Source organism: Myxocyprinus asiaticus, chromosome 26, assembly GCF_019703515.2.
Source record: "Myxocyprinus asiaticus isolate MX2 ecotype Aquarium Trade chromosome 26, UBuf_Myxa_2, whole genome shotgun sequence".
NCBI lineage: Eukaryota > Metazoa > Chordata > Actinopteri > Cypriniformes > Catostomidae > Myxocyprinus > Myxocyprinus asiaticus.
This window is the reverse complement of record NC_059369.1, coordinates 6,269,973-6,286,481: the sequence shown is the minus strand read 5'-3', so window position 1 is coordinate 6,286,481 and position 16,509 is coordinate 6,269,973. Positions and strand designations below refer to the sequence as shown.

The 16,509-nt window shown below is 42.6% G+C and overlaps 1 protein-coding gene across 1 annotated transcript in view; it reads right to left on the bottom strand.

Annotated features, from left to right (window-relative positions):
- The window catches only part of LOC127417022 (spondin-1-like), a 313,995-nt gene that overhangs the window by 208,171 nt on the left and 89,315 nt on the right, over positions 1-16,509 (bottom strand). Inside the window, exons 4-5 of the mRNA XM_051656706.1 lie at positions 14,566-14,639; positions 5,297-5,419 (exon numbers count right to left, since the gene is read on the bottom strand). Coding sequence (XP_051512666.1) covers positions 5,297-5,419; positions 14,566-14,639 — 197 coding nt within the window. The remainder of the gene's footprint in view (positions 1-5,296; positions 5,420-14,565; positions 14,640-16,509) is intronic.

The following is a 16,509-nucleotide window of genomic DNA, read 5'->3' as shown; positions in this document are numbered from 1 at the left end:
CAGCTCTCAGAATTCTTTCAAATCAGGGTATTGATCTGAGCTGCAACTCCTCCAGTGGAGAGCGCTTCTAATCCCCAGGCTTAATTTACTCCCAGTGAGACAGTCTCAAGGTTATCCACACCAACCGCCAAAGACAAGAGCAGAGGATCGATGCTAGGAGAAAATCATAAGAATTTGACTGTAAAATGAACATTTCACATCTAAAATGATATTTGTAGGACAAACTTGTTATCTTTCAACAAGCGTGCATATTTGCATGTAAAACCTGTGTTTTACCCGCGTTTGCTTTTTACGGTTAGGTTTAGGTGTTGGTTTAGGGTAAGGATATCTGTTTTTTTTTTTTTTTTTTTTTTTTTTCACCTAAAAAAAAAAAATCAAAAATCACTTTATTGTCACACAGCCATATACACAAGTGCAATGGTGTGTGAAATTCTTGGGTGCAGTTCCGATCAACATAGCAGTCGTGACAGTGATGAGACATATACCAATTTACAATAACATCAAATTAACACAGCACAATTAAACATCTGTTATACACATAATTACACTCAACAATATACAAATAATAACATACACTGTGCAGTATACAATACGCACTATATAGATACACATTATTCAATAAAAAAATAAAAAATATATATAAAGTATATATATATATATATATATATATATATATATATATATATATATATATAGAATGTATTGTAATGTATTAACATTCAGGCTGTCGGTTGATAGTCAGTTGTTAAGAAAGAATATAATATAATAATAATATAATTTATGACAGTCCGGTGTGAGATATAAGAGTAAGGGTAATAAAGTGCAGTGCTGATGTATTTGATCGTGGGAGATCAAGAGTTCAAAAGTCTGATTGCTTGGGGGAAGAAGCTATCATGGAGTCGGCTGCTGCGGGTCCTGATGCTGCGATACCGCCTGCCTGATGGTAGTAGTGAGAACAGCCCATGGTTCGGGTGGCTGGAGTCTCTGATGATCCTCCGAGCTTTTTTCACACACCGCCTTGTATATATATTTCCTGGAGGGAGGGAAGCTCACCTCCGATGATGTGTCTGGCAGTTCGCACCACCGTTTGCAGTGCTTTGCGGTGGTGGGCGGTGCTATTGCCATACCAGGCGGAGATGCAGCCAGTCAGGATGCTCTCCACAGTGCAGGTGTAGAACCGTGTGAGGATGTGGCGGTTCATTCCAAACTTCCTCAGCCATCTCAGGGAGAAGAGGCGCTGATGAGCCTTCTTCACAACGACTTCAATGTGGATGGACCATGTGAGTTCCTCAGTGATGTGGACACCCAGGAACTTGAAGCTGCTGACTCTTTCCACTGGTGCTCCATTGATGGTGATGGGACTGTGTTCTCTGTCTTTTCTTCTGAAGTCCACCACAAGCTCCTTCTTACTGACGTTGAGGGAGAGGTTGTGCTCCTGACACCAGTGTGTCAGAGTGTGCACCTCCTCTCTGTAGGCTGTTTCATCATTGTCAGTGATCAGACCTACCACCGTCGTGTCATCAGCAAACTTAATGATGGCATTGGAGCTATGTGTTGCCACACAGTCATGTGTGTACAGGGAATACAGGAGTGGGCTGAGAACACAGCCCTTTGGGGCTCCAGTGTTGAGGGTCAGTGAGGAGGAGATGTTGCTGCCTATTCTAACCACCTGGCGTCTGCTTGACAGGAAGTCCAGGATCCAGCTGCACAGCGAGCTGTTTAAGCCCAGAGCCCGGAGTTTCTCATCTAGCTTGGAGGGCACTATGGTGTTGAATACTGAGCTGTAGTCTACAAACAGCATTCTCACATAAGTGTTCCTTTTTTCCAGGTGGGAGAGAGCAGTGTGTATTGTAGATGCAATGGCATCATCAGTGGAGCGGTTGTTGCGGTAAGCAAACAGCAGCGGGTCAAGAGAGAGAGGCAATACAGAGATTTAATCTTTGATTAGTCTCTCAAAGCATTTGCTGATGATGGGGGACAGAGCAACAGGACGCCAGTCATTTAAGCAAGTTATTTTTGATTGTTTTGGAACAGGCACAATGGTGGATGTTTTAAAGCATGTGGGGACTACAGACAAAGAGAGGGAAAGGTTGAAAATGTCCGTAAAAACACCAGCCAGCTGGTTCACGCACGCTCTGATGACGCGGCCCGGAATGCCGTCTTGGCCCCCAGGCTTTGCGGATATTCACCCGTCGGAAGGATCGGGTTACATCCGCTACAGAGATGGAGAGTGAACTAACCTCTGTAGCTTCAGCCGCGAGAGCTCTCTCCATGAGGGCGGTGTTATTTCCCTCGAAACGAGCATAAAAAGTATTTAGCTCATCCGGTAGAGAGGCAGCGGTGTTCATAGCGGAGTTTTTATTCCCTTTAAAGTCCGTGATGATGTTAATTCCCTGCCACATGCTTCCAGAGTTGGTGGTGTTAAACTGTCCTTCAATCTTGCTCCTGTACTGGCGTTTTGCGGTTCTGATAGTTTTTCAGTGGGCATAACTGGCTTGTTTATGCTCCTCCGCGTTCCCGGAATTAAAAGCGGAGGTCTGCACATTAAGTGCTGCGCGAACATCGCTATTAATCCATTGTTTCTGATTCGGATAGATCCGTATTGTTCTGGTCGGAACCACATCCTCTACTCACGTTCTGATGAAACACATTACGCTATCAGCGTAAAGCTCGATGTCGTCATCAGAGGCAGACCGGAACATCTCCCAGTCCATGTGATCAAAACAGTCTTGTAGCATAGAGTCTGATTGGTCCAACCAGCACTGGATCGTTCTGAGGGTGGGTGCTTCCTGTTTCAATTTCTGCCTGTAAGCGGGCAGAAGCAGAATGGAAGAGTGGTCCTATCTGCCAAATGGTGGACGGGGGAGGGATTTGTAGCCATCCCGGAACGGAGAGTAGCAATGGTCCAAAACCCGGTCCCCTCGTGTGTTGAAACTAATGTGCTGGTGATATTTTGGTGCGACTGATTATAAACTGGCTTTATTAAAGTCCCCGGTCACAATGAACGCAGCCTCAGGGTGCGTGGTTTCTTGCTCACTTATAATCCCATACAGTTCCTTGAGTTCCCGGTCTGTGTCGGCTTGTGGGGGAATGTACACAGCTGTGATAATGACCACTGTGAATTCCCTCGGTAGCCAGAATGGTGGACACAGAAGCATGAGAAATTCCAGATCAGGAGAGCAGAAAGCCTTGATAGAATGTATGTTCCTCTGATCACACCAGGATTTGTTGATCATAAAACATACACCACCTCCTCTGCTTTTACCTGAGAGGTCTTTCGCTCTGTCCGCTCGGTGCACGGAGAACCCCGCGGGTTCAATGGCTGAGTCTGGAATCTCCGCAGACATCCAAGTTTCCGTAAGGAAGATAATGCAGCAGTTCCTCGTCTCTCGTTGGAAAGAGATCCACGCTTTCAGCTCGCAGAGCTTGTTATCCAGAGACTGAACATTTGCCAGTAGAATAGTGGGTAGCAGGGGTCGATTTGCACGGTGTCTTACTCTGATGAGAACGCCGGCTCTGTTTCCACTTTTCCTCCTGCATTTCCGCGGCCGTGCTGCCCAGACAAAGGGCTCCGCTTGCGTGTTTGTAAACAGCGGGTCGGCATTGAGGAATGTGAAGTCCAGTTTACGGTGTGAGATTGCTGAATCAATGTCCAAAAGTGTTTGTCTGTCGTAGACAATAAGGCAGACAACATCCAAGACAAAAAAAATAAGAATTGTGAACAAAACAAACAAAACACTACTATGTTGTGTCGGAGCTCGCAACGCAGCAGCCATACTCGGCGCCATCTTGAGTCATTTGCTTTTAAAAAACTATTGGTTAGATTTAGGTTAAAGTTTTAGGTTTAGGATGTATGCTTTACTCATTAAAACCTCCATCTAAAATTCACCTTTAAAACCTTGTCTGTTTATGACACTCTTTCACTCGCTTTTGGTGCCCCTCGCTGGACATTCATTGGGAAATTGAAACGTGAAATGAAGCACATAACCTGGTTTTGCAAATGTTGTCATGGATACATAATACTCATGAGATCAAGCAGATTTTTTTGCATAGTGTTTTGCATATATATATATATTTCAGTCGTCCCTCATAATCTTTTTAATGCAAAAATCAGGGTTAGAGTAAGACAGCTACAGTGGAAGTAAATGGTACCAGTTTTCGGAGGGTTTAAAGGCCGAAATATGTTTGCTCTGAATTTTGATAAAGCACATGAATTATTCCATAGAAATGTCTTTATTTGACCTGTAAAGTTGTCTGAATCATGATTTTTGTGGAGGGACTACTTAGGTGGAGAAACTTGCAGTTTATTGCAACCAGTTATTTGTCAATTAAGTAATTCCTTCAGGTGGCGCAACTGCATCAACAAAGCGTGTTTTTGACCAAGATCTTGTATTGACGATGGGAGAGTTGAACCACTCCGTAAAGTCTTCTCCAGCACATCCCAAAGACTTTCAATGGGGTTAAGGTCAGGAATCTGTGGTGGCCAATTAATGTGTGAAAATGATTCCTCATGCTCCCTGAACCACTCTTTCACAATTTGAGACAGATGAATCTTGGCATTGTCATCCTGGAAAATGCCCATGCCGTCAGGGAAGAAAAAATCCATTGATGGGATAACCTGGTCATTCAGTACATTCAGGTAGTCAACTGACTTCATTTTATTGCCGCATAACGTTGCTGAGCCTAGAACTGACCAATTGAAGCAACTCCAGATCATAACACTGCCTTAAATCCAAATGGCGATTTTTTTTTTTTCTGGCCAGGCAGTGTATGTAGCAAACAGCTTTTATTTTGAATGTGTCTGGATGTTGAATATGCAGACAAAAAGAAGGAGACTAGCTTTCGTTTTTCTGTTGACTTTAGGGGCCACTTTCACACAGCTGCAGAATACGGTTGTGAGTCCTGTTTTCAGTGCTTAATACAGTTACGTTCACACACAAAAAATAGAAAGAAAAAATATTGCCTCATTCAGTAGCTTCAGTGTACTTCTACTTTAAATTATGAGTTGCTTGTAGCTTATCAAAAAAAAAAAAAAAAGGAATTATTCAAAATAATGTTTGTGGTAATCAACATTTCATGCCATTGGTTGAGTCAAAAGCTGACATGTCAGACTACTCAAACAAACAGAGCCATGTTTTCATAGTGCCATGAGTCACAGTGTTTACACTACAAACGGTTTTCATAGTAATCAATGCATATTAAGCTGGGGTAGGAATAAGTGTTTTAATCAAGATGTTACTCACATCTGCTTTAAGTTAATTTGAGAAATATTTGAATGTTTTTGAGAAGATCTTACGTGGGTAATCTTTTGGGTGCAGTTTCTCTGACCAGTTCCCGTAGAATGTGACTCTGTATTTGGCCGTTCCACAGGCACAGCAATCCAGCAGGGGTTTGTCTGTCATCTCTCCAAACAGGGACTCTGAAGGACAGGAGAGGATTGCTGGATTATTAGGGGCATTTTCTCAGAGAAGGAAGGGCCTCAACATCACTGTGATTGGCTGATTATTACCCTGCGTCAATGGGATAATAGCCGCATATCATGTTCGCAACCGTTCCACAAGTCAATCTGAATGGGTCAAACTGGTGGAAATGGACAGAATAATTACAAAGTAAACAGCACCCACTAAAACATCACCACTTTCAGTCACATTCAAATTGAAAGTAGCTTGAAATGACACAAAATGATCGGTAAGCGAGCCATTGTTTTTTTTAACAAGCACTCAGTTTGTTTAAATTAAAGCTGTGCCACCATCATTACATCTGTGGTGTTTACTAAGTACAGCATGTATTGAATAACGGTCAGAAAAGATGATGAATAATAATGTAAAAAAATAGCTAAACAACATTTCATAGTAACACATAAGAGCTGCATGAAATACAACTACAATAATACAGTAAAAAGCATAATTTTTGAAGCAGTGTAAATAAAACATATAAATGCAGTTTAAAATAATTGATGAGACTTTTTGTAGGCTGTTAATAGAAACCAATAAATAAAAAATAAAAAAAAGTATTGGTTGCTTGTTGATATGGCTATGGTAAATTATGTTCCATAAGCCTTTAACCTGGAATTTGTGTAAATGCCATAAAGATTTTTAAATATCATTTAACATTTTAAAAGTCCTCAGAGCATGTGTGGGCCAACTAACAAGTGTTTATATATATATATATACAGTGCACCCGGAAAGTATTCACAGCGCTTCACTCATCTGAAAATGGCTGTGCACCAACGCTCCCCATCCAACCTGATGGAGCTTGAGAGGTCCTGCAAAGAAGAATGGGAGAAACTGCCCAAAAATAGGTGTGCCAAGCCTGTAGCATCATACTCAAAAAGACTTGAGGCTGTAATTGGTGCCAAAGGTGCTTCAACAAAGTATTGAGCAAAGGCTGTGAATACTTATGTACATGTGATTTTTTTCGTTTTTTATTTTTAATAAATTTGCAAAGATTTCAAACAAACTTCTTTCACGTTGTCATTATGGGGTATTGTTTGTAGAATTTTGAGGAAAATAATGAATTTAATCCATTTTGGAATAAGGCTGTAACATAACAAAATGTGGAAAAAGTGAAGCGCTGTGAATACTTTCCGGATGCACTGTATATATATATATATATATATATATATATATATATATATATATATATATATATATATCATTATTAATATCTACCCCTTTATGCACATCTGAGATGGTTTTTGTATAATGTGCTTAATTCATTTCAGTGCAATTGCCTCTAACTTTTCAGTTTGTATATACATATTTGTATGTATTGTGTGAAAACTGTGTAGACATCTGTCTATTGTTATTCTGTTGAGTGTTCTATTACTTATTGTATTTACATGTATGGCTGCAATGTCTGGACCATGCACATAAGCTTTTCACACATCATTTCACTTATGTAATGGCATAGTGACAATAAAAGTGAGTTGAGTTTGTATTCAAGTACAACAGTGTCCGTCTACTTCTTCAGCCATCTTGGTTCCGGAAGTATTTTTCCCATAATTTTGTCACTTGCAGTGCTCTGATTGTTTGATTGGTAAACTGTTTTCCCCCAGAGACATGGGTAGTGTAGTTCTTCACTAGAAATTTCGCTATTAAACACATTTTTTTTTTAAATAATGCGGATTGATGCACGTGATCCTGTCATGCTTCAACAGAGGAACTTCGGAGCTCATGGTAGGTCGACCTTTAAATGTTTATGAGCTATTGTTAATAATCAATTCCCTTATGGGGACAATTTTATTACCAAAACCCAGCTGTTGTGCTCTATTATAAGTTTTCTAAAGCCATGCAATAGCATTGTGTGAGGAACAGACAGGATTTCAGGTTGATATTCACTGAAAATATTGCCCTTCGATCACATCCTCCTTTAAATATGGTGAAGACATGTCACACCTGGTTTGACGCCATTAGTTTTGTGTCTCGTAACTGATAACACAGCACCTAGTTTGCATATGCAGAACTGGAGGTGCAAATGAGATTTGAGAGCTAAAGTTGGCAGAATGTTCAAGCTGGGTTTGTATTACAACTTTCAATGCATAGAAAAGAGCATCTTGGCTCCTTTTTGTTGTGATATAAATAGGACCCAGACACAGGAGTAAAAATATAACAATGTTTTATGAGTGACAAGTTCAGGTATATGATGAAAAAATATGAAGTAGCACAAACAACGGAACAGTCCAGAGACGAGGTGGAAGAAGATGAAGGTGAAGGACTCTGACGACGGCAGCTGCAGCGGGGAGAGAGTAGAGGTAATGTATATTCCAGGGTGTGAGATGGCGACGGCTGGAGCAGAGAGAAACAGAGGTGAGAAATCCTGGTGAATGGAGCTGATGGTAATGGCTGGAGCACAGGAAAATAGGCAAAAATATAAGACTAAAAAATACAGAGAACAGCGTGAGAACACGAGTAACAAAGCACACAACAAGAGAACGATCTGATACTGAACTCACACAAAAGGGCTGCTTATAAGGGAGAGAGAAGATAGTGTGCAGGTGCCGAGCTAATCAAGCAGCGGCTGGTAATGTGCATTGCTGGGCAACGCTGCCATGTGATTAACTCCGCACCAGCCTCTCGGCGCGCTCAGGATGGGTGACCTGCTGCTGATGGAAGCTGTCAATGAGAGAATGGTCAAGTATGTCCCGGGCCAGGACCCAACTCCTCTCCTCTGGACCGTAACCTTCCCAATCTACCAGGTATTGGAAACCGCGCCCCCTCTGTCTAGAATCCAGAATACGCTTGACCGAATAAGCGGGTTCCCAGTCTACGAGGTGCGTCCATGGGGGAACAGGGGCAGGAGATTAATGGGAGAAAGAATGACTGGTTTAATTTTGTAAATGTGGAAAGTGGGGGTAATCCTTTTGTACGCTGGGGGTAATTTGAGATGAACTGCTACCGGGCTAATGATTTTGGTAACAGTAAAAGGGCCAATAAATTTGGGAGCGAGTTTATTAGAAACTGAATGCATAGGACATCCTTAGAAGAAAGCCACACTTTTTGACCTACAATGTACATGGGAGGCTTGGGCCCTAGTGCATCGTCCCACCCGGATGAGAGACCGTCTGGCTCTGATCCAAGTGTGACAACACTTCTGGATGAACGCATGTGTGGAAGGGACCGTGACTTCGGGTTCCAGTGTTGAAAACAAAGGTTGTTGGTAGCCAAAACTAACCTGAAATGGAGAAAGGCCCGTGGATGATACTGGCAACGAGTTGTGTGCGTAATCCACCCATGTGAGCTGCTGGCACCAAGACATAGGGTTGTGAGAGGCCACACACCGTAAAGCTCTCTCTAAATCTTGGTTAGCCCACTCAGCCTGTCCGTTGCTCTGGGGATGAAAACCAGAAGACTAACAGTAGCCCCCAGTAGTTTACAAAACTCTTTCCAAAATTTGGAAAAAAATTGGGGCCCCCTGTCGGAGACCACGTCAGTCAGGAGGCCATGGATTCTAAAGACGTGATCAACGACAGCAACCGCTGTCTCTCTAGCTGAGGGTAATTTGGGTAGAGGGATGAAATGTGCTGCCTTCGAGAATCGGTCCACCATGGTCAAGACGACTGTGAACCCCTGTGAGGGGTGAAGGGCTGTAACAAAATTAAGGGCTATGTGAGACCAGGGTCTCAAAGGCACTGACAGCGGTTGAAGGAGTCCACCTGGAAGTACAGGAAGACTTGGAAACAGCACAGACAGAGCAGGAACCAACAAATAGGCGAACATCATGGGCCATGGATGGCCACCAAAACCTCTGCTTGACAAGAGTCAGGGTACGCCCGACTCCAGGATGGCAGGCTAACTTGGAAGAATGGCCTCAATGGATGACGTCTGAGCGAACTGATTCCGGCACAAACAACCGACTTGGTAGGGTTTTAGATGGGGGCATTACCCCTTGTAAGGTCGTGCGGACCTTCGACTTGATCTCCCAAGAATCCACCACCACCAATTCGGTAGGAACAATGGAATCTGGGGAGGTTGGTCGCTCGGAACTATCAAAAATACGAGATAGGGCGTCAGGTTTGATGTTCTTTGAACCTGGACGGTAAGAGATGGTAAAGTCAAAACGACTGAAAAAAGAGCCCACCGAGCCTGACTGGAAATCAGATGTTTAGCAGAATGGATGTATTCAAGGTTTTTATGATTGGTCCAGATGATGAAAGGTACCCCAGACCCCTCTAACCAATGGTGCCATTCCTCCAAGGCTAACTTGATAGCCAGCAGCTCACGGTTGCCAGTATCATAATTTCGTTCAGTGGGAGAAAGACGATGGGAGTAAAAGGCGCATGGATGCATTTTGTCATCAGAGGGACTTTGTTGGGAGAGTATCGCACCTACCCCCACATCCGACGTGTCCACCTCTACCACAAACTGAAGAGAAGGATCGGGGTTGATTAAAAATGGGGCTGAAACAAAGCGGCCTTTGAGTTTGTTGAAGGCTAATTCGGCCTACTGAGACCACCGAAACTCAGTTTTGGCAGAGGTGAAACCAGTCAGAGGCGTGGCTAGTTGGCTGTAATTGCGAATAAAACGCGGTTGAAATTGGCGAAACCTAGGAATCTCTGCAGGGCCTTGCAAGAATCTGGGGTTTGCCAATCCACCACAGCCTTAACCTTAGCTGGATCTACCTGAATTCCCTTCGGTGACACAATGAATCCCAGAAAATGTACTGATCAGGAGTGGAACTCGCACTTCTCAGCCTTAACATACAGCCCATTCTCTAGCAGCCGTTGGAGCACTCGTCTGATGTGCTGAACATGTTCCTGGAGAGAATGGGAAAAAAATTACAATGTCATCCAGGTATACAAAAATAAACTGATCAACCATATCTCTCAGCACGTCATTAACGAGAGCCTGGAAGACTGTGGGGTGTTGGCTAGACCAAAAGGCATAACCAAGTATTCAAAATGCCTCCTTGGGGTGTTGAAAGCAGTCTTCCACTCATCGCCCTCCCTTATGCGGACCAAATGATAGGCGTTGCGGAAATCCAATTTCGTGAAAAAGTTGGCTCCCTGCAGACGCTCGAACGCCGAAGACATCAGCAGCAAAGGGTAAGTGTTCTTCACCGTGATGTCATTCAGCTTATGATAGTCAATACAGGGATGAAGGGAACTGTCCTTCTTATCCACGAAAAAGAACCCCGCGCCAGCAGGGGAAGAAGAGGGCCTAATGATCTTAGCTGCCAGAGAATCGGAAATGTATTTCTCCATGGCCTCCCTCTCAGGAGCTGAGAGCGAATATAAACCACCCTTAGGGGGACACGTACCTGACTTAAGCTCAATAGCCCAATCGAAGGGACGATGCGGAAGAAGAGAAGCAGAACGGGACTTACTGAGCACCTCTCTCAGGTCATGGTACTCCACAGGAACACGGTAAACATCCACCGGCTCATCCTACAACACAGAACAAGACACAGGGGAAGGAGCAGACAAAAGACAAGCAGAATGACAGAAAGTGCTCCAAGCCAATATTTTTTTTCTGGACCAGTCGATGTGGGGATTGTGTGAGGATAACCAGGAGTGACCTAAGACGACTGGAGCCAGGGGAGATTCAATGAAATAGAAAGAGATGAGTTCGGTGTGGTTACCGGAAACGATGAGTCTGATTGTGGTGGTGACCTGGGTGATTTCGGTGAGTTGAATGTTACAGAGGGTATTGACCGGAATCTTGTGCTCGAGTGTGGAGGTAGGAATCAAGCGGGATTTGACCAGGGATGCATCGATGAGGTTAGATTCAGCTCCAGACCTCAGCACCTCTACCAGGGCATGACAGGAATGATGAAGTGTATCCCACTGCAGCCGTACCAGGAGGAGAGTAGATGAAGAGGGTTTACATAGAGAAGATCCACCCACCAGTAACCTCTGGACTACTGGTGGGCTCTGTCTTTTAATGGGCAGAAACTTAACATATGACCAGCAGATCCACAATACAAGCAGAGACCATGAGTGCGTCATCGATCCCTCTCCTCCCGGGTCAACCAAGCTCTGCCCACCTCCATGGGTTCTCCTTCTGATGACTGGCTGATCGCACCATGAAGACAGGAACTCCTAGGTGGCGGAGAGACGCTGGGAGTGTGCTCTGGACGAGAAGCTAGTGCCAAACGTGAGCGACATTGAAGACGTGAGTCCACTCGGATGGCGAGGTCGACCAACTCATCTAAGGTCTTGGGTAAGTCCAGAGCATAAATCTCATCCTAAATGCGATCAGCCAACCCATGCAGGATAAGTCCCCCTGCACCTCCTCGTTCCAGTTACAGCTGGCTGCCAATGTGCAAAACTCTATGGAATAATCAGAGACAGGCAAAGTACCTTGTCGTAGTTCCGCTAATACTCGGGCACCCTCTCTGCCATGCGCCGAATGGTCAAAGACCTTCAGTAGCTCACAGGATAATGACTGGAATGAGGAACAACAAGGATGTTTCTGATCCCACACCGCCGTACCCCCAAGGCATGCTCGGCCTGACAGTATTGAGATGACATAAGCCACCTTGGAACCTTCAGTAGGAAAAGCAGATGGCTGCAAAGCAAAAGCTAGAGAACATTGAGAGGAATGCTCTGCAGTAGTTCGGCTCACCCAAATAGCTCGCTGGTGGGTTGATGCGAGGTTCGGATTGAAGCGTGGGCGGCATCGCTGGTTCTATAGATGTTGGTGGTGGTGGTGTGGGTGCAGGGGACTCACTGGGTGCTGGACTCTGTTGAACGATAGATGAGAGCTCGGTGAATCGTGCCTCCAGAGCCTTTATGGCCATCCTGGTGGTTTTTGCCAGTTCCTTCTGTTGGGTGACGCGTGATTCCTGGTTGGTAAGATATTGTTGTATCTGATCGAGTCCTGCTGGGTCCATCTTGATCGTATCGTTATGTCGTGATATAAATAGGACCCAGACGCAGGAGTAAAAATATAACAATGTTTAATGAGTGACAAGTTCAGGGGTATGATGAAAAAATATGAAGTAGCACAAACAACGGAACAGTCCAGAGACGAGGTGGAAGAAGATGAAGGTGGAGGACTCTGACGGCGGCAGCTGCAGCGGGGAGAGAGTAGAGGTAATGTATATTCCAGGGTGTGAGATGGCGACGGCTGGAGCAGACAGAAACAGAGGTGAGAAATCCTGGTGAATGGAGCTGATGGTAATGGCTGGAGCACAGGAAAATAGGCAAAAATATAAGACTAAAAAATACAGAGAACAGCGTGAGAACACGAGTAACAAAGCACACAACAAGAGAGCGATCCGATACTGAACTCACACAAAAGCGCCGCTTTATAAGGGAGAGATAAGATAGTGTGCAAGTGCCAAGCTAATCAAGCAGCGGCTGGTAATGAGCATTGCTGGGCAATGCTGCTGCGTGATTAACTCCGCACCAGCAACAACACGAGGGAGACACACAGAAACAAACCAGCAGAATGAATCCTCCCATGACACTTTTGTGTTTCATAAAAAAAAAAAAAAAAAACATACTTGTTTTGAATGGCAAATGAGAGTAATTGATGACAATTTTATTTTTGGCCAAATTGCCTTAAAGGAGTCATGACATGCACATTTTTATATTTTATTTTCTTCCTGGTGGTTCACTTATAATGTTAGAGAAGTTTTTTAGCACCCTCTAAAACGCTCAGTTTTCTGTGTACTTCACCTTTAAGACTTGGTCACTGTTAAGACTGGCTAACATCACTGAAAGCAAACACCCTCCCACCATTACAAGTGTGGAACTGTAATGTGCAAGCAATTTATGAAATCCCCTAAAAATACTCAGTCCAGGCAATCATTGATATGTACATTAACATATGTCCCAATTTATGTTAAGCACACAATCAAACTACAACAGTTGTTCGACTGAAATATTAATAGAAAACTGAACAAATTCATCACACTGTTTCTTGAATTTTTGTTTCTCAGGTTTTGGTCAGCTCACTTTTCATTCACACAGTTATTTTTTGGAACCCATTCAACTTGAATATTGTCATAATGTGTAAACAAATAATAATAAATTGTTAATAATAATAATAATAATAATAATAATAATAATAATATTATTGACTTTTAGAATTTTAAATACAACAGTAATATTTCTCAATCGTACACCTTTAAGTTTAAAACCCTCTGGCTTTTATTTTAACTTTCTGAACTCTCCGGGAAGTCCTGTAAGTGTGTCTGTATGTAGGCGAATTCACAGTAGTTTAATTCGCTTCTTATTCAAATTCAGGTAAAATGCTCCTCTGGTGCCGTTCTAAATGCATATTATAAGTAAACTGAACTATTGAGCATCTACATCTGAGATGTTGTTCAAGAAGTCTAAAAATAGTCGCGAGTACTACCTGCTTGCAGGTGCTTATGTGTGTGTGTGTGTGTGTGTGTGTGTGTGTCAACAGAGCAGCACCATTCACTAACGCATTGGCACTGCGCGTGCATACTATATATTTACTTGTTAAAGACACTCCTTTGCACGAGTCATAAGAACTACTTTAATGGTGTTTTTATGATTATTTTATGTAATTTTTGGAGCTTGACAGTAACAAACATGACTTACAGTAATGAATTTGGATCGGGCTCGTCGGACTGTCTAAAACCCTAAGTATTGGAGCTGATACCGATCCAGGTATTGGACCCTAACCCTAAACACAACAATGACCTAACTTTACACTTCTCGCTGGTTAAAAGCAATCGATAGGACCGCTTTCAGTGTTGCAGTATCCCAGCCACTTTCTTTCTCTGTCAACACACCGGCCACAACAATTATGTACTGTATATTATGGAGGCGGGGACTATGCAAATGAAACTACACTATGACGTCATATTGTAGCCGATTTCAAAATGAGTAGTTTTTGCAAGGTGGAAAAAATAAATGCTCTTTTTGGACTGGAGAGGAAGCTTTGAGTTCTAAAACTTACAGTATGTTTTTTATAGTACAATGACCTCTTATATGACAAAATATCAAACAGTTCTACCTTACAACCAAGGATTAGATGGAAACAGGGATATGAGGTGGCAAATGGATGGAGGAGAGAAGAAATGGAGCGATACCACCTGAGAAAAGAGCTGCTTGTGCCAGAACATTTAGCTGGCAGAGAGACTCACCTTTCTCACACATCCGCTTTGTGAGCGACCCCTCGTCCTGGAATGAGATGATCTTCCTCTGAACAATGCTAGCCCTACAGAGAAAGAGAGATGAATAGAATGAGGAAAATCATTGAGAGAAGAGAAGAGAAGAGAAGAGAAGAGAAGAGGAGAGGAGAGTCAAAGGGTTCACTTTTTGGAAACAGCACTCTGAACAGGCTGCAATCATGAAGCTCCTGCAGTGATTGTACTCCCTGAAAAGAGGCATGTGCCATCTGATTGGCAGCACGGCACTAAAGACAGCTGTGCCATGGGATTTCAATGGCAGCAGATGTGAAGCATATATTTATGTGTTAAAAACATGTATCGCAAGCGGACACTGATGTTGCTCCACTTTCGCGCAAACGAAAAACATATCCAAGCGAATGGTTGACTAAAGAGTGCTTGTGGGAAATCGTAGAGATTTCTTGAATTAGAGATAAATGAATTATCAGTGTTTTAATTGGGGTCCATTTCAGAATGGAGCTGAAGCTGTGATAAATACTGAAAACAAAGTAGAGATACACATAATTTAATTTGTGAATCGCTCGCATGAACGGACAAATGTGTTTCATGTTCATAATTCATAACTCGTAAGTGATTAGTGTAAATGTAACTAGTCCTGCTCTACCCGCTCCGAACGGGACTCAAACCGGTGTCTCTGGCATGGGAGGCAGGCATGCTAACGAGGAGGCTAAAGGCTACAGCCTCTATTGTCAGTCGCTAGTGCGCCTCTTGAGGCCAGAGGAGTGAAGTTTACACTCACTGCACAGCACATACCAGCTGGCTACCATTACATAAACATAGTTATGTCTTATGTGCAAACAGGTCCAACCAGTGTGACAACTATCCCCAATTTCCTTTATTTTGCATTGTTCTATTGTAGGCCTAAGCCTGAAGTATTTAAATACAGTTTACAGTATTTAGTGTTGCGTGTTTATTGCATTATTTACAGCTACTTTTGAATTCAATGTTGAATTAACTGATTCACTTAAAAAACAAATGACATAAATGGGCAACATGCAGTGTATTTGTATATATTTAATATATATATATATATATATATATATATATATATATATATATATATATATATATATATATATATCCCTTTGTTAAGGTAAAAAAAATAAATAAAAGAAATGCCCCTATTAAATTCAATGGACTCTTTTAACAGACTGTGATGACACGTTTCCACCATATTTAGCAGCGTAAATCTAGCAAACTTTTTAAGACTAGCAATTTTTTTTAAATTATTTAGTGTAAATTTATAACATTATACTTTGTATTATATTACTCTGAAATTCGTTTTTAAAAACAATTTACCACAGGTGTGATGGGGTTTCTAAGGGCATTTTCAGACCTGTAGACCGTTTGCTTTGTTCTGAAACGGGGACTAAATTTTTACAATGTTGCATTTTCTTCTTGGTTCGGTTCACTTTCAAAAGGCAACATTTAAAAATGGACCAAAACTTTGTCAATAAAAGTCACATGTGAGCAAGCTGTCCCCTTATTGGTCACTATGTTTGTTCGCTTTTCCAGGATTAAGCTCATTCATTGATATACAGGTTAAAATGATATGTCTGTAAAAAAAAATTATCAACCATTACAAATATTTTAGAAATTTCGAGCATCGCCATGACACAAATTATCCATCACTCGTATGGATATGAGTTGTAAAGTTTCCGTCATGGTTATTTTTATCCATCATTAGTTGCTTTTACATTATTTCTCCATTGAAACGTGCCTGTTAATAGAAGAATTCAAGGCTCTGATGCTGGCATACAGAACAGTCACTGGGTCTGCTCCAGCATACCTAAAATCTTTTATGCAGGGCTACACGCCCACTAGAAGCGTGCGGTCGGCTAAGGAACGTCGCCTTGTTGTACCAACACAAAGAGGCACCAAAACACTTTCCCGGACTTT